We start from the raw sequence: 22,387 nt of genomic DNA, 5'->3' as shown, positions 1-22,387 counted from the left end.
GACAAGACAAATCCCTTGACTTATGTGTTTTTCTTGTGATACCAACTTCTCTCAAACAGGGTTTGAGCTTGATGGTATTCTTAGATCCTGTTCTATTGATACTAGCATGAGGATATGCTTTTTATGGAGACCATAATGTCCTTCTGGAAGCTGTTCTAGATAAGAGCATCTTCTAAATGCTGTAATTGTAATTGTAATACAAATGGGTGACCAGACTAGGTTCCATATAGCGGTTCAGGCAGATCTCCTAGCCAAATACATGCTCTATTGATTAAAAATGGCCTGACTCTGCAAGGCTGTTTGCTGATGCTAAAGTCAATCAGTCTACAGAGTCTGTTGGTACTCGGATGGGGCTACGGCACTATATGATGAACTTTGTATTCTTTCCACCTTCCTCTAAATTGTGAGCTTCAGGGCTGTATATCATTTGGGTACCTTGGAGAGTTCACTGTGGTGGGCTGGATCATGTTTTCCCAGTGTTCATGTGGGTTTCCACCAGATTCTCTGATTTCCTCCCACCTAACAAAAACATGAAGGTAGGCTACGCTAGATTGCCCCAGGCGGGTTCCTCTGGGTTCTTCCATTTCCTCCCACCTCCCAAAAACATGGAGGAAAGTGGATTGTGGATTGACTATGCTAAATTGCCCCTAGGTGAGAATGAGTGTGAGAATGTGTGTATGTGTGTGTCTGCATCATGCCCTGCAATAGACTGCCATCCCATCCAGGGTGTATTCCTGCCTTGCACTCAGTGTTCCCGAAATCACCATGACCCTGACCCAGGTAAAGTGGTAACTGAAGATGAACCAATGAATTAGAATTAGGCCTCTGATAATACATTAAGAAAATGAGGTCTCAGCTCTCCAGAAATAAGGATTGTTATAAAGACTGAATAAAATCTCAATAACGTGCATATTGGATAAACATTTTCAATGAATATACAAATACTCCTAAACCTGAACTATGTATTTATTAATTTAAATGTAGTGACAATAGGAAGCCTCACATGCTTATTATCTAAAATAATCTACATACTTCTTTAGTACTACATAACTCAACATATACTGTAGATGCAGCTAATGTTGATGTAACTGAACAGACCTGTGTCATTGTGTATTCAGTACAATACAGTTGTAGCCTACTATAAAAACTATGGGTGGATCTGAAGTATCTATATTTTGGATCCTTACGTTTCTATTTAAAAATCTGTCCTAATGTAAGAGTATTGATACTGTGCGTTAATTTTTATTAGACTGGAATAAACATATACAGGGCGTTAATACTGAGATGCAGGGCATGAGCTACTGCTGCTGTTCTGCCAGCTGCTGCTGTTCTGCCCTATGCTGCTATCCGACCAAGGCTTTCTGCGCATGCGCATGCGTGAATGTCCCCAGAAATCATGCTTCTTCATAATTTTTTAATGCTGGAGGCATTTCCTGGTCATAAGATAACCTATCAAAATATGCTACTTATAGTTTTATGCTGGAAGCATTTTCTGAGAAGGCATTTTCCACTATCAAATATATATAAGAATATGCTACCGTTAGTTTTCTGCTGGAGGCAATTTCTGATGAGGTCACAGTAATAAAAGTAGACAAAATACCCCAAAATAGCTTCCTTGCGTTATTGTTTTGCGAAGACCGATAAATGTGCACTAGGTCAGACTGATAAGGTCACACACACACACACACACACACAGGGAGAGAGAGAGAGAGAGAGAGAGAGAGAATCAGACACGAGCGACAGAGAGAATGCGTGTTATAAGTTTTATAAGCACATTATAACCTCATTCTCCCGGATTGAGGTTATAAAAATCCCTGAGATGTTTTGTCTGTTTTTGTCAATTAAATGTTTGAACACGTGGGTTTATTAAGTGACATATGAGACACAGCCACCAAAATATTAGGGAGATTTAACAGCAGTGTTAAATGCTGGCTGTCCATTCTAAAGGGTTGCAAGATCACCCCCAAATAACCCCCAAACCTAAAACTCATACTATCCTATAAAACGCGTTTAAATTCCAAAACCAGTAACTATCATTACCATGCACTGTAATAAGCTATTTAAAATACACTTAACAAAGCAGTTATAAAAATGTCTAAACTAATTCTAAAAATTACTAAAAAATCGGCGTCAATATAATAATAATAATAATAATAATAATAATAATAATAATAATAATAATAGATATTGGATCGAGACGTATACGCAGTAGTCGGTCACGTGGGCTTACGCATTGCCGGTAGTGACGTAACTAACAGGAAGTAGCACCAACATTCGCGCGTTTTGAGAGAAAGTTGGCGCCACGAGTCTTAGCACAACAAAACGCTTTGCTGCTACGGAAGACGTTGTGAATTAACAATAACACAGGATTTCTTTTTGAACCCGGAGTAATATTTTGAAAAGTCATGTCTGTTAGATTGTCAGAGGGCGCAATTGAGGTACGTGACAGAGTGCACGAGATATAAATAAATACAATATTTGTGTATATAGGGCTCGTCAGTACAGGCCCGGAGTCATGGCCGCTCCGTGTTATGAAGCAGAGCTAAGTAAACTGTAGCGTGTGGACTGTCTACATCAGGGATTAGGATATAGATAGTAATCTCTGTGCCTCTGTAATGTTGTTAATGAGCTGTTGTTTACTGAAGAGACCGTAGTTTTGGAGCATTAGTGTTTGAAGAACTTGCCTATAGCTAGCATATCTGTGAAAGTATAGAAATTCAGAAAATGTTTTGGAAAATGTGTAATTGTTCTGTTATTCAAGTAAAGTTGTTCTTTGCCTTATTCTCTGCACATACGCACATTACGTGTTATCCCTTTTCATGATACACTTTAAGGACCTTTGACATTTTCCAGTTAGATATTTGGCCAAACCTAGTTTTAACATTTATTAAAGCAGCTGTAATTACTTTACTACTTTCTAAAGAGTCTGTTAAGTGTGAATACACACAAGTGCATTCAGAGCCAGTCAGGTTGTAACTGAAAGATTCTGAAGGTTGTGACCAGAAAAGTGTACAAAAAATATTAAAGCCAGCTCAGGATTTGGCAGCTATGCCTGGACATGTGAGACATAGAATAACCAGGATCATAACATGATGGAGAATCAATTATTATATAAGTGTTATGGATGCTTACAATCTGCATATTACCTTTGGGTAGTATATTTATAAAAACAATGCATTAGGTGCAGCATTTCAGAAAGAAAGTGTCACATGCATTATGCTTTTGTTTAAGCTTCAGCAGCTGTCAGTAGTTTCAGCTGGCTGACTTGCTGAGAAATCGATTACTTCGGAACTCAGAATCATTTTATTTGCCATATACATTTACATGTATTAGGAATTTTTCTTGGTGTTTGGTCACAACGCGATACAATCAACACACGCATCTCAGACAACACAACACAATTACCATCTTAATATACAACTATTGCACCTTAAGCAGAAATGGTAGGCTCAGATGTAATTTCCGTTACAATGGAGGTAGAAATAGCAGCTGGACGCAGTGGAAACGAAGTGGAACAATTGTGAGATATAATAAATAATAGCAATGATATATAGTTCGTATAAAGACTGTGACAGTTGGCTCTTGATTTTGGTTACATTTTTATTTGTTCTTATGTTTCAGTCCCTGATCAAAGGTAACGAGGTTACAAACCCAGTTCTCCAGCTGATTGTAAGTATCTGCTATCGCTACTGTCATATGATTTTGTATGACGTGTGTTCATAAAGCTATAAGCCTAATTTTCACATGAGCAGATACACTTTACAAAAAATGGCAAAGATCCATGTAACTGAACTATGAATACTCTAAACTTTTAGGTTGTTTAAAGTATTATTGATGTGGCTCATTTTTAATTTTTTTATTTTTTGGAGGGGGGGTTTGCATTATAATAGCATTATAAAAAAATTCCCATTTCCATAAAACATTATAAAAACACAAGAAACAAAATACAGCTTTAAAAATGATGAATGTGTTTTATGCAATAATATAGTTTGTGTATATTGTAAAGCATAGTTTAATCTTTAGAAACATTTTCATTACCGTAACACATTTTTATTTTCTAATCAATATTTTCACTTGTTTCCGTTGGAAAGAATTCTAAATGTGTGCTAGAACTCAGGAGGTTTTTAGGAATTAAATGATTCTGAATGTTAACTAAACAGATGCCTTGGGATTAGAAATAGGCAATAATCACACTCAGTACTGATAAACCAACCTTTCAGTTATTAATGTTTATGAAAGTCTGTTATGCTTCCGCCACTAAGTGGTGGCGATGTTATGTTTTCGGGTTGTACGTCCATCTGAGATTTTTTTTACTGCAGTGTCTGAAACGGGTAAATGTTTATAAGATTTGTATGGAGTTATCTGTGTAACCAGCAAATGACCTGACTAGATTTTGGGATTAATCAAAAAGGTCAGTGTCATAGGTCAAATAGTTTTTGTTCAATGGCTTCTTTCCTGTCTGAAGTGTTTTAAGGATATTTCTGGTGTACAAGTTAGTAACAAGGAGGAAGAGACATTGACAGAGGCATTACCGTTGAAGCAGTCGGTGTCACGTTCTGCTTGTTTTTGTCAGTGGTTTAATAGCAGCTACAGTACACTCAGTGCCGATCCCAGTACACGGGGGGCACACATGATCACTGCTTAAACCCACCAACCAGGTAAAATAGAGCAGGTGCAGGTTTTACCACATTGTCAGTTAAATGAACTGAACTAAATTGTTAGATTTATAGCTTAATTAACCACCAGCTACTGTTTAATCTGTGTGCTTTTAAAACTTACCAAATCTTTTCCCATTTATTGTCAAGCGACTGTAAAGTTTATGTAAATGAGGGCTGACGGTATCCAGGGAGTAGAACCATTTACTGTTTTGTCTGTTAAAGGACTGATTTATACTTCAGCAGTCGTCTATCGGCAAGCACATCCAGGCATCAGGTGTGGATGGCCACATACTCTCACCCTCCACTTTATTAGGAACACCTGCACATGCATGCTGTTATCTAATCAGCCAAGCATCTCAGCATGCACAAAACTTAGGACATTGAGGTGGATGGGCTACAACAGCAGAAGACCACATTGGGTTCCACTCCTGTCATGTTTTGTGCATGCTGAGATGCTTTTCTGCTCACCATGGTTGTAAAGAGTGATTATGAGTTAAAATATCCTTCCTGGCAGCTCGAACCAACGTGGCCATTTTCTTCTAACCTCTCTTATCAACAAGGCGTTTCCAGCCAGAGAACTGTCGCTCACTAAATGTTTATTTTTCACACCATTCTGTGTAAACTCTAGAGACTGTTGTGTGTGAAAATCCCAGGAGATGAGCAGTTTCTGAATACTCAAACCAGCCCCTCTTGGTACCAACATCCATGCCAAGATCAAAGTCACAGATATCTCACTTTTTCTTCATTGTGATGTTTAACGTGAGCATTAACTGAACCTCTTGACCTGTATCTGCATGATTTTTTGCATTGAGCTCTTGCCACATGATTGGCTGATTAGATAACTGCATGAATGTACGGGTGTTCCTATTAAAGTGGGCGGTTAGCGTAGGTGTCGGCTTTCATACTTGCACATGACATGAGCGTGTACCCAAGGTCCAGTGTTGCATGAAACAAACCAGGATTTATAGGAAAGTGGAAAAGACCAGTCTCTGAGAAGCTCCTTCTCTGCGTCGCAATGTGGACACACAAACCTCCTGCAGCCCAGGACTATAAATCAGCCCTCTTGGTTTTTATGATTGCACAGAATGTGTGTTAATGGTTTCTCAAATATTTGGTGCTCAATTTTCAGTTTTTTTCTGTTATCTGTAGAATATTCGCAAGCTCGATTCGGGTAATGGACCAGTTCGCTTTCGCCTCATGATGAGCGATGGCCTTCACACCATGTCCTGTAAGTTTTACTGTTATACCTTTTTTCTCACTGATGTTTGCATCAATTCAAAATAAAAGAAACATTTATATTTTGAGATTAATCCGTAAAATTGAGAAGTGAAGATGTTCAAAGTGTTAATTTCAGGTTTGAGACAGGAGTTTTGGTTATATGCTATAAATATGCTGTAAATAGGTGCCTCATTGTAGTTGCCTTTTGTAACTAAAGGTGCATTTCTCTGTACATATATTACTCAGTAGTCAGGCTGAATTGCAGCACATGAACACATTTTTTGCACAGATGCGCTGTGATTAACGCATCAGGAGACAGGCATGCTGCTGTGGAGGGACTCTGTTTAAAATGATCAAAGAACAGGAAAAGAAGGGGGAAAGCATCACGAAAAAAAACACCCTTTCCTGTAATTAATTTAGTCAGTTGTAAAAGTGTTAATGGCATGCAAACTCATGCATAAGTTACAGAGCAGTTTCATTACCCATTAAGAAGCACAGCTGTGCTGCATCTTAATTACCTTCTCTGGCAGACACACACAGGCTGTAGATGTGAGCTCAGATTGATGCCAATTTTTATTTTTTAGCGAGAGATGGATGTGTAGCTGTTTAATCTTGCCTGCTTTGCTTGTTTGATTTCTTTCTGTGTGCAGCCTTCATGCTTGCCACGCCGCTGAACTCCCTGGCTGAACAAAACCTTGTAGCTCCCAACTGTGTTTGCTTGCTGAAGAAAAGTGTCACCAACGTTCTTAAGGATGGACGGTCAGGGCATATTTTCACTTTGAGACTCTTGATTTATGTCTTACTTACTGATGACCTTAAACAGCTATTAATATAAAGAATGTGCAGTCTTCCTAGGCTAGGAGTATTCAGCTAAAATTTTTCAAGGCTCAGTTGTGTAACTAAACTAAGCAACTAAAGCTGGCTTTACACTGTACGGTTTTTCGCTTGATTTTTTCTGCCACAGCAAATCGTAAAAAGTACTCTTTGGTGATTATTTGAACGCATAATCTGCCATGCTCAACCAGCAGCCCATTTAGTGCCAGTGAGACCAAGCACAGCTGACAGCAAAGTTCTGGCAGTGTCAGAAATGATTTAAAATTTAACATCTCAGCGTGACTGCTGCTATGACATTCTTCTAAAAGCCACCAATAAGAAGACATTATAGGATTACGTGAAACTCATGTGACAGCTACAAACACAGTAGTGCCAATGGTGAAATGTGAATGAAACATTCTAATGGAGAGGAAAAAAAAACCCTCCTTATTACCTTAAACTCACTTTTTGAGCGTTTCTATTTCTGTTTCATTTTCTGCATGAGCTTGTGTCACGCTAATTGATGAAGCAGAAAGATTGTAGTAATTTTTTTTGTAGGCCTGTAGTTAGGGAATCTTCAACATATAATCTGACATGGAGACCTTCATCATACAGTCTAATATAGAATTTTATGGGAATAAACCCTTACAGTGTGACAAGTAATAATCTTAATAGACTGCTGAAATCACAAAGTGTAAATCTGTTGCTGTACGTCACTGAACAGCGGTAACTGTTGCCCTTTAATGCTTAAGCAGTAATGATTATATTGTGATTATAAATAACACGCTCTATTTATGTTTTTATGAAAACTACCTTTCTTAATGAACTTCCTTCAGATAAATAATTTAAATAGATAGAAGTGATTGGCTGCATCAGAGAATCTACTACAGAAGCCGAGATGCTTCATGTTGAGAAAGCTAGAGCTGCAAACTAAGCTAAATGACAGCCAGTCTTTTTCATGCATTGATCAGTTCTGCTACACAGCTGCTTCGACCCGCTGATGTTTTGCTAGGTCTCTATCTGGACCGCAGCTCAGTTGATTTCTGCTGTCCTAGTACAGGGGTTCTCAAACTTCTTGCAGTCAGGAACCTATTTAACAGTGAAAAAATACTACAGCACAGATTTATGTTATATAATCCAACTATTATTCCAGTATGTCCAATATGTGTAACATTGATTATGGCTATTTATTGAAATTTTCCACTCAGAGAACACATTTTATTTAAATTGTCACTAAATTCAAATTGATTATTATTTATAAACCTGGTTGTTGTTTTTTTTTTTTTTTTTTTTTTTGTTATTTATTATTTACTGAGGTTTGGATTAAACTAACTCAATTCAAGTTAAATAGTCTAATAACTATAATAACATAATAGTAATTCATGTTTAATAGTAATTCAAGTTAAATAGACTAATAACTAATAACATGATAGTAAATATAATAATTTTGTGGGTTGTGATTTCCATCACTGTAAAAAGAATTTTAGAAATCACTGACAACGCTTCAGGGACTCGACTTTGAGAACCATGGTCTTAGAATATGAATTATCTATAACTATGAAAAGTTGTTTATGTAGTGTATATGGCTGTAATTGTCTCAGTGGGTGTTCTGAATATGTTCTTTGTTTGTATACCATAGCACTGTGGTTATTATCCTGGACTTGGAGGTGATTAAACCTGCGGATCAGGTGGCAGGGAAAATAGGAGATCCTACTCCTTATGTTGAGGGTGAGTACATGGTACCTGGGGAAACCAGGAAAGTTGTTTGGCTGCCTAGGTTATGATACATCGCTTCAGTTCATCCAGTGGTGGACAAATCATAAATTCATTAGGTAGCATTCTGGGTAAGGGAAACATGAAATGTGCTAGCTGGTCCTGTGTTACGCCTGCGTGGAAGTCAACTAAAGTAATTTAACTGAAAAATATTCTACGCTAAGTTTATGTAGCCGAAGTCTTTATCCTCTCCTGATGATGTCTGTGATAATAAAGCGTGGTGTTTGAACCCTTGAAAAAAGGCAGAAAGTCTTTGGAAAGCATTTCACTTATGAGCTGTGCTGTTTTCTCATTGCATGTGAAGGTGCTATTTAAGTCTGACTAGCGTCTTTATTTTCGCTCGGTGAAGTGTGTAAATGCGAGGTGAGTTTTATAACTTTTTGTACCACGCCGTACTGTATTTACCGCATCCTTTCATATTTCTGATTGTGGAAAGATGGTCTATCATCTATTCAAGATGATATGCCTAGTTAGAAATGGTTCCTACCAGCAGCCAGACCGCATCCTCAGTATTGCAGCAGGGGGCAGGATTCAGGAAAGAGTAACATGCATTACAGCGTCATGGTGTTGTGCACCACCCGGATGGGCATAAGAACCAAATGGAATGGGTTATGTTTAAACACATGCATCAAATAAATAGTCTTTTGTGCAAGCCAGTAGGAAACAATTTTTTTTAAATATCTTTCTCTGGTTGCTGGGCAAGTGAAGTAAAAAAAAACAAAAACAAAAAAGCCCAATGGTGACCATTGTATTAACAGCTTACTGAACCTAATTGTCCAGCGGGCAACTGTGAATGAGAAACTAATGGCCCAGACATGTAATCTGCTTGTCCTGGGTGCCTGGGCTACCAGTTTTTCCACGGCCGTAATCCATATTGGCTGCCCCTAGAGAAAGCTGCATCATGCCTCCTAATTTAAAACACCACTGAACCTTGTGTTGCTTTTAAGTTGGTTTTGTGCTCTTTGTTGCTCCAGGTCAGTCCAAGGCTCCACAGACTGTACCTGCTCCTGCTCCTTCTGCTCCTTCTGCACGTCCACTGCAGCCACAAAATGGAGGTAACAGTCTGTGTTTTAATCACACCATACAACTATTTACATTTGTTTCATCAGTACAGTATGTTTTAACCATTTTGTCTTTTAATAAGTGTGCTGCGTTGAAGTTTTACATGAATAATTATTTTGAAATCTGTATATAGTTTGTTCTATTTGCTGTGCTTTCCCACACATGTCCAGCAGGTGGCATGTTTTTTGTACACAATTTAGTGACACATACTCTCCTGTAATGGCTTCCATCATCTTGTGGTAGTAGTTTTAAACTCTTTTTAACTGCACATGACTTTTACAGAGGTGTAGTAGAAATAGTGATGGGATGTACTTGCTGGGAGCTTAAACTGTTATTGCAGCTGATGTTTTTGCAATAACTAAGACATCAGATAAAAATATAGTTTTTTTTTTTTTTTTGACCAAGCTCATGCTGTATGAATGAAATATTTGTGTTACACCATCAAATTATTTTCCCATCCTTTAATGTGTAGATGGCAAGTATTGAATAAAAATGTCCTGAACTTTCAAGTCAGTACTTGAAATGGATTTTTGTGCAATGATCAATCACAGAGACTGAATTATGTTTAAAAATAGTTCGCATAAATAAGTTTATTTTCAGCTAGTCATGGTGGCATTATTACATTTTCTTTTTTTATTTTGGAGCTTTGTGCAGTAGTGGATACTTAATTAACTTTTTCTGTCTCATCTAGGTTTAGCGTTGTGCATGCTTCAGTGACTTCTCTTTTACTCTGTTCTCATTAGGCTCCATGAATAGAGGCTCCAGTCGTGATTTTGGGAAGAAGCCCATGACTGCACCCGGCACACCAGGAGGCACTTCAAAAGTAGTGCCGATTGCCAGCCTTAATCCCTACCAGTCAAAGTTAGTATGAATGTCTCTGTTTCGATTCCCTATCTTGCTGACAGGCTTTTGAGTGTGCGACATCGCTGTGTGGTGCTATTTATGAACTGAGATACGTGTTCCCTAGATGGACCATTAGAGCACGAGTCACTAACAAGAGCTCTATTCGTACCTGGAGCAACTCTCGAGGGGATGGAAAGCTCTTTTCCATGGAGATTGTTGATGAAAGTGTAAGAATCTAACGTTTTGAATTGGTTTAGCAGCAGAGCCCAGTCCAATGAGTGTGTTAACCCTTGACTTTTCATTGATTGTGGTGTTTATAGGGAGAAATTAGAGTGACTGGGTTTAATCAGGAGGTGGACAAATTCTACTCCCTGATCGAACAGGGGAAGGCAAGTAGTTTTTTTTTTTTTTTTTTTTTTTTTTTCCAACTTGTCTCTTTTCTGATTAGCTTCTTAGTGTGAGTGTCAGCTGAATGTTTGTGAGTAATGGTACGTAGGATGGTAGAACTATTTTCCCCCAATAGTAGAATTTAATGTCCTAGTATGTCTTCATAAGTCTAGACCTTTTAGTAAACGCACATACTTTTGCTTATCTGTCCATTTATGAATTACCTTTACTGGCCATCTGGCTCACAGAATTAGAAAAATCTGGCACTATTTTCCAAAATTCAAACCTCACAGATCAAATCGAATAACTTTAGAGACAGTTGGATGTCCTGCTTAAACTTCCTGATCTGTTTATACTCCATGGCAGGTGTACTACTTCTCTAAGGGCACTCTGAAGATCGCCAACAAACAGTTCACATCTCTTAAGAACGACTACGAGATGACTCTGAATGGCGAGTCGACCATCATCCCCTGTGACGACAGCCACGATGTTCCCATGGTGCAGTGTGACTTTGTCTCCATTGCCGATTTGGATGCTCGGGATAAGGACGCCATTGTGGGTGAGGGTGCCAGTCGTGTGATAGTCATCATTAATAACAGACATTTTGATAATTAGCATCGGTAGAGCAGATAGGGCGAGTGGTACCTCCTCGTGATTGATGCGTCACTTGCCCAGGAGGCTGTGGTAATTATAACAGTGGTGATGAATTCAGGATTAATAATAGTGATGACAGTAATAGCCTGTGGCTCAATTTGACTTTCCATGCCTTTTGGTGGGGGCGCAGACTGGGGAAGACTCTGTCACCTGTAAAATAAGAAGGTAATAAGCACAGTAGTAATTATGGTAATGGAAGCAGGAGCAAGGTAAGGTGCTGCATGTGTGTGTTTCTGGCAGGTTTTCAGATGGATGTCTGTGGTTATTTGTGAAATATTCTTAATAGTGCTCAAATGAGTCATAACGGTATTAGATAAGAGGATTAAAATGGCGGCTGAGTGGAGCGAATGTGGGAGCTTGCCATAATGAAGCTGACGTGTTATTGGATTACACACAGAATGAGTGAGTTTGTCCAATGCCAGGTTGTTACAAATGGGTTTGCAGCAAAAGTGTTGAAAAGTATATATAAAGTATTACTCAAGCATTTCATTACAAGCACTATCAGCCAGCATGTGGAATAAGAAACTTCCACGTAATCTGTTTTTGTTGTTGTTTTTATCTTTAGATGTGATCGGGGTGTGTAAGAGTGTGGAGGATGTGACGCGTATTACGACTAAGAACAGTCGCGAGGTTTCCAAGAGGAACATCCAGCTGATGGACATGTCCGGCAAAATTATCCAAGTCACCATGTGGGGAAATGAGGTAAGCCTTGCACATCCAGGACGAGTAGGAAATGTGAAGGCAGGGTTCTGTTTGTGCTCTTCTGGGAATATAATGTAATTAGATGTTTTTGTTTTGTTTTTTTAAATCATTGTATTAAAATTTGCATAAGAAATTTCTATGGCTGCACAATTAATCATACTTGTATCATTATCGCAGTGTAAGCTTCTGCAGCGTACACAGTGGCAGGCTATGATAAACAAACCGCTTAAGAGTTGGAAATAGCGCCACTCTCACACTTTTAAGTATGTTCTTAGTGACAGTCTCGCAACGTGGACTCATTTTAGCAATTATTTTGAAATTAACGATTGTTGTGAGGACAAATACTGAAAAAAACAGCAAGCAGCAAGAATGTAATTGAGGAGGAATTGATACTTAAAATTCAGAGACGCTTGTGTAGTTTGGATTTAAACGATTAAGTATTATAGTATATAATTAATTACTATTGCAAGAATACATATTTACTTGAGCAACAATAAAAACCAAAGACAGAAATGTACTTTTGCTACGTTACATTTGGCTCTGTTGTTCCATGACATTTTTCTTTCTGTGGCTCAGTCTCAAATGGCATACACTACATGGACAACATATCATGGACAAGATTTTGGGATTTAATACCTTTGTTTTTTTTATATATATATATATATAAAATATATAAAATATATATATATATATATATATATATATATATATATATATATATATATATATATATATAAAACTGCTTGTTTATGCAGTTATCCAATCATGAAGATAGAAGTCAAGAGCTTCAGTTATTGTTCACATCAAACATCAGAATGAAGTCAAAGTATGATCTCTGTGACTTTGATCATGACATGGATGTTGGTACCAAATGGGTTGGTTTGAGTATTTCAGAAACTGCTGATCTCCTGGATTTTCACTCGCAACAGTTTCTAGAGATTCTACAGAATGGTGCGAAAAACAAAAAACATGGAGTGAGTGACAGTTATATGGTTAGAAACACTTTGTTGATGAGAGAGGTCAGAGGAGAATGGCCAGATTGGTTCGAGCTGCAAGGAAGGATATAGTAACCCAAATAATCAATCATTACAGCCGTGGTGAGCAGAAAAGCATCTCAGCAAGCACAAAACATCAAAACTTGAGGTGTATGGGCTACTACAGCAGAAGGACCACATCAGGTTCCTCTCCTGTCATCCCGGAAGAGGAATCTGAGGCTTTCATGGACACCGGCTCACCCAAACTGGATGGTTGCAGATTAGGGGGGAAAAAAATCACCTGGTCTTTTTCCAGTCTAGTTTCAATGATCTTGAAGCTCTTGACCAATATCTGCAAGATTTTACACATTGCTGCCACATTGGATAACTGCATAAATGAGCAGGTATACAGGTGTTCCTATTAAAGTGAATGGTGAGTTTATATATTACATTTGTTGCCACAAAATTGATTTATGTTTAGGTTATTTTTGTTTAGGATTGAAATACTGGTGCTGTCGTGATCTGTGAACTTAAAAACAGCAACCTGTCAGGCACAATATGTTTGTCGGCTTAATTTATTGCATCTCATTGTTATTGCAGTATTCATGTACATGGCATAAAATGCATCAGTGAAGCGGATAGCAAAATGAAAAGATAAGGTATTGATCCAGCTTTTCAGCCTAATATCAATATTTCGTGTTGGATTAGGGCACCCTGGTACACACTATGCGTTTTTATTGAACAGCTGTTTGGTTGTCTAAGAGGGTTATGTAAAGTGGTTAAGATGGCAGTTATTTAACAGTTTTGTTCTTAAAAACACACACAGCACAATATTATTACTATTTTACCATCTGGGTAGTGCAGTTGCACATTCGGCTCCAGACCTAACTGCATCAGATCTCTACGCCTTTGGATCATGGATTATGCATTTATGTTCCTCATATCATGTTTCCTAATGATGGCTAAGCATTTTGTCTAAGAGCCTGTGCATGTAGAGATCTTGTTCTGCGCGCTGCCTCGGTGCATGCAATCTGTCCACTGTGGTTAACACAGTGCAGTACACGACATGCTATGAAGAGCTTTTGGTCTTGTAGAATAACAATTAGCTAATAGAGTTGCTAATATTCTATGTAGAAACCATTTCTAAGTCAATGCTCTGTTGGTTATGAAAGACATTAGAATATAATCACTGCAAATGCTAATCTCTTTCTGCCATTCCTCCCTATAGGCAGAGACATTTGATGGCACCGGGCAGCCTATCCTGGCTATAAAGGGTGCCAAGCTCTCTGATTTTGGAGGACGCTCTCTTTCCACACTCTATAGCAGCACACTGATGATTAACCCTGACATTCCTGAGGCATACAAACTGCGAGGCTGGTGAGTGAGTTATCTGTGTCATTATGGGTTTACTGGTATAATTACTTGATCCACTGTGATGAATGGTGTTAATGTGCAGGAAGTAAAGAGTAAATGACTTTGTAACATTAGTATGCAGAGATGAGTGCCAGTGTTTATTGTAAATAGCTGCATGTCTTTCTATAATAGTAATCTATTATTGTTATCAGGTTTGCACAGGAAATATTGATGCCCTCTGTTTGATTGACCACAGATATGTTTTAATGTGCCCTGGTTATCAGTATAACTGAGCAGTAGCTCTGTCATAAACAGTCACAAGAAACATGGCAGATCCACTCATTCCTGACTCATTTTATGTTGTACTACTTGTGAGAATTGGGACATGCTAAGATGAGGCGCTAAAAATGCCCACTGCAGAAAGCTGCATATAAATGGCTTTGGTACCAAGACGAGTTTTCTCTCTGAGGATGTGCCAGGTTTCTCATTCAGAGCTGATATAAAGCAGTAAATCATAACCACACAATAATATTTTACATTTCCACTGTGACTCACATGTAAGTGGTAGTGTACATTGCCTTTAGTAACAGCAGTGTGCATTGCCTCGTCTATACGCGGAAGTAGAACAGGCTTCAAGTTTGGGGAAAAAAAAAAATTAAGTGGGGGAAAGAGAATGTGTAATAGATAGACGGAGCAGAACTGGGTTGAACCACATGCTCGTGTCTGCCTCCATTATAAGCGCACAGGGGCCTCCTTATTCCTTGCAGAGCCCTTTGCTGGCCTTTACTGCAAAAGGAATTATAAAATAGCTATGACTCATATTTTCATCTTTTCCTGCCAGTTCAGTTATTTATTACTCAAATTATGGTGCATGATCTTTACCCTATCCAGCAATAAACAAGTAGCTTGATTGTCAATTGAAGGCTTGAAACTACTTTTCTCAATTTTATTATATAGTTCTATGTAAGTACAGGCAAATATGAATATAACCTTTTAGTGGTTAAACATGGTTTATTAATTATTAAAATAACATGACTGGAAAAACACATCCATGGTTGAAGTTAAAGCACTATTTTTATGAAAGTTGCGAATGGCAGAGCTGAGAAATCATGAATCTGTTTTTGTACGGCAGCAGCATTGTAGTTTATTATAGAAAAGTACCAAGGTTATATAAAAGTACATGTCATCATTAGGATTTTATTGCATCCTTGGGTGCACTGTGGAACTGAATTTAGTCTGTAAAAATAAATGACCTCCTTATTAACAAATTTGTTTAAATGTAATTAATAACAAATGATAAACATTGCACAGATGTGGACAAATCCTTAGCCCAGGCACCTGGGACAAGATTATGTGTCTGAGTTATTTGTTTTTAATTCATAGTTGCCTGGCGGCCAAGTAGCCTACTTGCTGTTGACATTCTCGAAAAAAAGAAAAAAAAAAGTGTGTGTGTTTAAATCAAATCAACTTCAATGCTGTAAGTATAGTGCACACTACTCACTCCTACAATCCTACCATCTTCTGAACTACACACATCAGCTTTTACTATGCATGCGTGTATAACAGATGATCTTTTCCCGCAGGTATGTGGTATGAGGTAGGGCAAAACAAAATGCAGCGTAATTCTGTCGTATATCTCTCCTACTACACAGTCACTTCATGGTTAAACATGATAATCTATCTGAAACACCTTCTTGGAAAAGTATAATGATCATGACCGAGTCATTTCCTGCGCAGGAATTTACTTGTTTGTGCATGTCATAACGCACTTATGTAGCTAACTTGCTCGCCATACGGTAGTATTTTATATTAGATACAACTTTTATCCTAGTCTATTAGGCAAACAAATTAGTGTTTTCACATGCGCAGTGGGCTAACTAGTGAGATTATGATTTGTCTAACCCTGTTGCAGGTATAAACTTAAAAAAAAAAACAAAAAAAACTGTTGAATAGCTATAGTATTAGCCAGGTTGCCAAAATAAAGACTTTTTTTTTTTTTAAACTGAATTCTCACATTGTTTGAAATGATTTGCAACACTTTGACTAAGTCAAAATGCATGCTTAAGCAGTCATTGTTTAGGCATTGTGTCTCTGGTCACACTAAACGCCGCTCCACTTCACATCGATTGAGCTGTCCATTTGATTATAGATCTTACCACTCAAGCTAACAATCAGTGCTGAAGTCTAAGATAAAGGCAAGTCTCTTGGAGGTTTGATTAATTCCACCCAGTGTGTTTTCATTTATTTACTTCCCAATAACACGGGTCTTGTCCCTCGGGGAAATCGGATGAAAGCTGTAAATAATGGGTGAAATAATATGAGTTTCGCTTTATTTTCTGCTGTACTTGACGTGCAATAAAACCCTGCACTGTTTTCTAAAGCCTGGAAACATTGCATGGATAATTATTTTTAGGGCGATCTGTTGGTTTCATTTGCATAATGAGAGTTGTGGAATGTGGCTGATCAGTCAGGGGAAAGACAAACAGATGCGAGAGCACTTGACTCGTTCTGTTGTGCTTGCTTCTAGTTGTGCATAGGTTTGAGATCCTGCATGCTCGTCTTTCTTATACTAAGAGGGGTGGATGCTCGGTGAGTGGTATTAATTAGTTTGGGAGCTTAAGTCAAGAGGCAGGCTTATGTTCCGCTCCTGTGGTTGGAAAAGAAGCTGTTAGGCTCTTCAGCGTTTCTGGGGTTTTCTCCTCGCATGTCAGGGATAATAAGCCGGAAAAGTTGGTCAGTTCCGTAGTGTATGTTTGAAAGCTCAGAGGCACCACAAATTAGCAGCACAGCAATAACAGATAACGCACTTAAGATCTGTTTACTATATAATGGTTTCTACATTCAGTGCTTTCAGCCTTCAACTTGCCCTTATAGGTCGCAGCTTGTTGATCATTATGGCCTGATTCATCTGATAATCCATTTGTAGAAGTCAGATTGTACAAAAACCCCTTGAATATCATTGAAGTGACCCCAGGAGAAACGAGAGGAAAAAAGATCCTCAGCCTTTTGCGTCCATCATATGAAGCATATAGAGACAGAGTATTTCTTTAATTGCTCTGTAGTTAATCACGCATGGATGATGAGAATCTCACTTTTGTGCATCATTTTATCTTGTAGAGCATGGTTCTTGGGTTGTCTCAGGGTTGCACTGATGTAGAACTGTAAGAACTCATAAAATGCTGTCAGATCTTTCAGCTGCATCTTTAAATGAAAGAGGCTTTGCATTAAAAATTAGATTTGCTCTGAGCTCTGGCGCTGCTATATATCTGCCTTAAGCAAGTACTAAATAATTAAAATAGCTAATTAATTTTGTGAGATTAATTCCAATACTCTTTGTATTTAATGTTTTTTTATTTGCTACAGCTTTCAGTGCTCATTAACTAGCTCCATTATCTAATGGTTAACATTTTCTGTAGAAATGGAGAAATATTTGTGTCCTGAGAGCTCTGGTTTTCTGTTTGTATGCTGAAAAACATGTGCACTGTGATGGAACCAGTTAATCACTACATAAAGCAAACTCGGGCAGTTTGACTGTAATGTTCTGTTAAGAGTTAACCTGAAGGCATTATCATGCTGATGCATTGCAGCTGAAGTGTTCTCCATTAGATGGCATCACAGCTCTGATGGACTTGAATCCTGTCGTCGTAGTAGGAGGCTTTCTGCTCTGTCTCATCCTTCCTTGTTTAGTCTGGCCATCTCTTCGTTTTTCCGATGTCCGTGTAAGCATGTGTAGGTTGTAGGGCTACAGTTAACATTTTGATAATCAATTGTTCAGTTGTAAACTGCTTTAATGAAAAAAAACTAATTCTGAAATTCTATTCCAATCTGCAGCATTTGGCTCAAAGTTGTCTTTTTTTTTTTTTATGTATAATTGTACTATAAAATGTCAGGGCCACAAAAGTCCACGTTATAGACTCTTGTTGTCAGCCTGGGAAAAGAATGGCTTGTTCTTGCAAGGAACATTGTAGTGGTCTGAGCTGTGCAAGTTCAGCATTTTTAAAACCTGTACTTCAGTGTAAAGTGCCTCTGTATTTCAACCCTGTCACATTTTCGACACATGCATCTGTCATCTTTCAAAAGTGGCTCTGTCACTAAAGTGTTGATTAAATTGATTAGACTAATGTTTCTTACCTTTGTTAACACTACTGATGCCATCTAGTAGTTGTTGTAGCACTGGTCGATTGCCTTTTTTCTTTAATAGATATAGTGTGTCTTATAATTCTTAATACAAGAGACATCGTATGTGCACTACATAATAGAAAAATCATTTATATCTGCATGATTGTTTATTAAGTTCAAACTCAGATGTAAGTATTTATACTTTTCATGTATAAATAGACTCACTGACTACTTTAAAAGGAACAGCTTTTAACCTGCTCATTCGTACATTTATCCAATCAGCCGATCATATCATGTGACTCACAGATTCAGTTAATGTTCACATCAAACATCAGAATGTTGGGGGAAAAAATGTCATCTAAGTGACTTTGACAGTGGCATGGTTGTTGGTGCTGGTTTGAGCATTTCAGAAACTGCTGATCTCCTGGGATTTTCATGCATAACAGTCTCTAGAGTGGTGAAAACAGAAAAACATCCAGTGAGCGACAGTTCTGCTGGCCTTGTTGTTGAGAGAGGTCAGAATAGAATGGCCAGACTGGTTCAAGCTGACAGGAAGGCTACGGTAACTCAAATAACCACTCGCACAACACGTGAAACCTTAAGATGGATGGGCTACAACAGCAGACCACATCAGGTTCTGATTTTGTTAGCCAAAACTGGACAGTTGACGTGGAACCTGATGTGGTTTTCTGCTGTTGCACCGCATCCACCTCAAGATTTGGCTTTTTTGTGCTTTCTGAGATGCTTTTCAGCTCATCGTAGTTGTAAATAGTGGTTGTTTGAGCAACCATAGCCTTCCTGTCAGCTCGAACCCGTCTGGCTGTTTTCCTCAGACCTCTCTTATCAATAAAGTATTTCCACCTGCAGAAAAAACGCTCACCATGTCACAGCATTCTGTGTAATCTCTAGACTCTATAGACTGTTGTGCGTGAAAATCCCAGGACAATAGCAGCTTCTGAAATACTCAAACCAGCCTTTCTGCCACAGTCAAATTCACCAAGATCACATTTTCTCCATTCTAATGTTTGAACATTTACCTGAAGCTCTTGACCTGCATCTGCATGGTTTTATGCATTGCACTGCTGCCATGTGATTGGCTGTTTGAATAATTGCACTGCTGCCATGTGATTGGCTGTTTGAATTATTGCACTGCTGCCATGTGATTGGCTGATTGAATAAGTGCATGAATGAGCAGGTTTACATGTGTTCCAGTTAATGTGACCAGTGAGTAGTTTCAGTATCAGACTTGCTCTGGTCCTTGCCATCATTTCATCAGCTCCCACATTTAATCAACAATGTTCTACTGTTCCTCTTTCCCAGGCTTTTGGAATATTTCATTATTTTAGCAAATCCACTGTTTCAGCTCTAAATGGAATGTTCTGAGAAGATCCTAATCTATTCTTAAATTTTAAAGCAGCTCAGTCGTTTGATGTTTTCAGACCTCTGTCTTTGTTTGTCAGGTGCTTGAACATCCGTAAAAGAGATCACTAATTGTTCAGTTCTGCAAAGCAGTCGTGTGTATTCTCACCACCTCTTAACAGTTGAAATGTCACTGATAGCGTGCATGTCATGTTGAGAGCGTCATTTAAGTGAGCTGTTCTACTTTATCAAGCACATGGTGTGTGTGTTCCCTCTTATCGTTGAATATATCATGTGCACTGTCAACAGTGTTTCTGTCTTTTGGTGTATACTCCTCTTGACATTTCATGTGATGGGTTTATGTTTGGTCTCTCATCCCTCCTGTCTGACCCAGTCGCTTTGGCTCACTTTAGGCATGCTGCAGTGAGCGCTTGCTTGTCAGTCCAGCACTCGAACGCCAGCTCCAATTTGTCCCTCTTGTGTCTTCCTCCCATGCTCATGCTTGTGCTGTGGCCCTGCTTATTCTTCCATGTTTACAGCTCAGTCAGCAATTTCCTGTCGTTTGATTCCACGACATTGTTTGGTTTTTATAGGTCAAGTCTAAGCGGAGCTCTGTTAGTTCTAAATGATGCAGATGTACTGAATTGTATGTGCAGCTTTTCTATTTCTCCTGTATGCAATAATCAAAAAAAGCTGCTGTGTCCTAAATGTGCTTTTAACCTATATTTCCTCAATTTTGTGCCTTTTTCAGAGCAAGCTTGACAGAAATAGTGCTTTTAATCAGAAGTAGGTTGATTCATTTTCAATTCATTAGGCACACTATATTTAGCCCATTACTTGTGCGCAAACAAACGCATATAACATAGCAGAAAAAGAGCGTAGCAGTGAGGAACCATATACCATGCTGGAGAATTAAACTCATTTTTCAGAGGAAAGTAAAATTGTCAGGACCCCACATGCCAGGGCCACTCACTTACTCATTAAGGGGTCCGTTTACAATTAAGGGCCAGTGTTTCCAAGGATGAGGCTGGAACCTTTATTTACCACATTGCCTCTCTCACAGCAACCCAGGCCTCCAGCCTGTATATTAGAACACTTTATTGATCCCTCGCACATGGTCCCAACTTGAGTGGGTTTTGTTTCTCTACCTCATTCTTTCCTCAGTCACTCTGGAGCACCCCGGGCAATCTGCAAAAATGGGTTTCTAATTTCACCAGCCCGACCCTAACCCCATCTCACTCAGCTGTCCCTGTGCTTTTGATTCATTTCTCAAGGAGCCCCATTGCTGCCATTGCTGCTGCTGGTTTTAGCTCGCTTTCTTTCCAGCTAGAGCTGCTCACTCAGCATCTTATTGCAGTTTTGATATTGACTCCCTAGATGCGCTGTTAAGGTACCAGGGCGAAAAGTTGCACATACACACACAGAGACCTTAGCATGTCTGTATGTTGACAGGTATGATAAAGAGGGTCATGCCCTGGATGGTCAGTCCATGACAGAAATGAGGGGAGGAAGCAGCGGCGGCCCCACTAACTGGAAGACTTTGGCAGATGTCAAAAACGAGCACCTAGGTCACGGAGACAAGGTAAGCGCTCTTCTGATTTAAAATGCTCAAAAACTAGAACACCAATTAATTCTTTTAACCAAAGAAGTAAACATTTCAGTTACAACGGAGTATGCGCAAGCAAAGTTTTCTGCTCATGAAGGTCATCTTAACTCTGTATTGAAGTCCCAGAAATTGCATTCATCTTGAATTAATAAATGTGTCATGTTGTTGAAATTAACGCATTTTTTTAATCTTATTTTTTTTTAAAGCAAACACTGTAGCAGCATTATCATTTCATCTCTAAATGGTGTCTCTGAGCTTGAACAATATTCATTGTGTTAGAGTTTGATGTATTTCTTTTTGTTAATCACACAGTTGTGCCCTTCCGATTTAGGCTTCATTAAGCATTACTCAAGTATCTCACTGAGATAGAGGGGGCAGATTGGTTGGACTTTATTGAGCTTGATAATTAAGAGATTATGGTTCAGATAGTAAATCTGCTCTTTTTGGCTTTATTTGCACTCTTGGCAATGAAAGAGTTGCTCGTTTTGGTTGAACGTCATTTTGCACGTTGCTTACAATGAAACAAGCACTTTGACTATATTATGGTTATTATTTATCTTGGTCAGATTATACTCCTGTTTTACTTCTGTCTCATTAATATGTATAGTTTAACATTGATCAGATTACATTAAATTCAGCTCTTAAGCATTATAATTATGAGATTAATATCATTGTCTCAGTAGGAGAACACAATCTCGCTGCTTTATGCACTAACTAATACCACAAGCCGCTAATAAGCTGATTGCCAGCTCTTGTTCCATGTCTCTGACTGGCGATGTAAACAGCAGCATGACTACTGCATCTCACGAAAGGAAATGGGAACAATGCCATCCTCCTTTCTTAGCTAGAACATTCAGCTGTGAAAA

The 22,387-nt window shown here is 38.5% G+C and overlaps 1 protein-coding gene across 1 annotated transcript in view; it reads left to right on the top strand.

Moving 5' to 3' along the window:
* The first annotated feature begins 2,241 nt into the window (after positions 1 to 2,241).
* The window catches only part of rpa1 (replication protein A1), a 32,608-nt gene continuing 12,462 nt past the window's right edge, over positions 2,242 to 22,387 (top strand). Inside the window, exons 1-13 of the mRNA XM_026924616.3 lie at positions 2,242 to 2,438; positions 3,622 to 3,669; positions 5,808 to 5,886; positions 6,527 to 6,635; positions 8,329 to 8,417; positions 9,437 to 9,517; positions 10,268 to 10,385; positions 10,492 to 10,594; positions 10,688 to 10,756; positions 11,121 to 11,313; positions 11,974 to 12,110; positions 14,313 to 14,461; positions 21,368 to 21,497. Coding sequence (XP_026780417.1) covers positions 2,406 to 2,438; positions 3,622 to 3,669; positions 5,808 to 5,886; positions 6,527 to 6,635; positions 8,329 to 8,417; positions 9,437 to 9,517; positions 10,268 to 10,385; positions 10,492 to 10,594; positions 10,688 to 10,756; positions 11,121 to 11,313; positions 11,974 to 12,110; positions 14,313 to 14,461; positions 21,368 to 21,497 — 1,338 coding nt within the window. The 5' untranslated portion in view covers positions 2,242 to 2,405. The remainder of the gene's footprint in view (positions 2,439 to 3,621; positions 3,670 to 5,807; positions 5,887 to 6,526; positions 6,636 to 8,328; positions 8,418 to 9,436; positions 9,518 to 10,267; positions 10,386 to 10,491; positions 10,595 to 10,687; positions 10,757 to 11,120; positions 11,314 to 11,973; positions 12,111 to 14,312; positions 14,462 to 21,367; positions 21,498 to 22,387) is intronic.

This window comes from Pangasianodon hypophthalmus, chromosome 14, assembly GCF_027358585.1.
Source record: "Pangasianodon hypophthalmus isolate fPanHyp1 chromosome 14, fPanHyp1.pri, whole genome shotgun sequence".
NCBI lineage: Eukaryota > Metazoa > Chordata > Actinopteri > Siluriformes > Pangasiidae > Pangasianodon > Pangasianodon hypophthalmus.
This window is presented reverse-complemented; position numbering and strand designations above follow the sequence as displayed.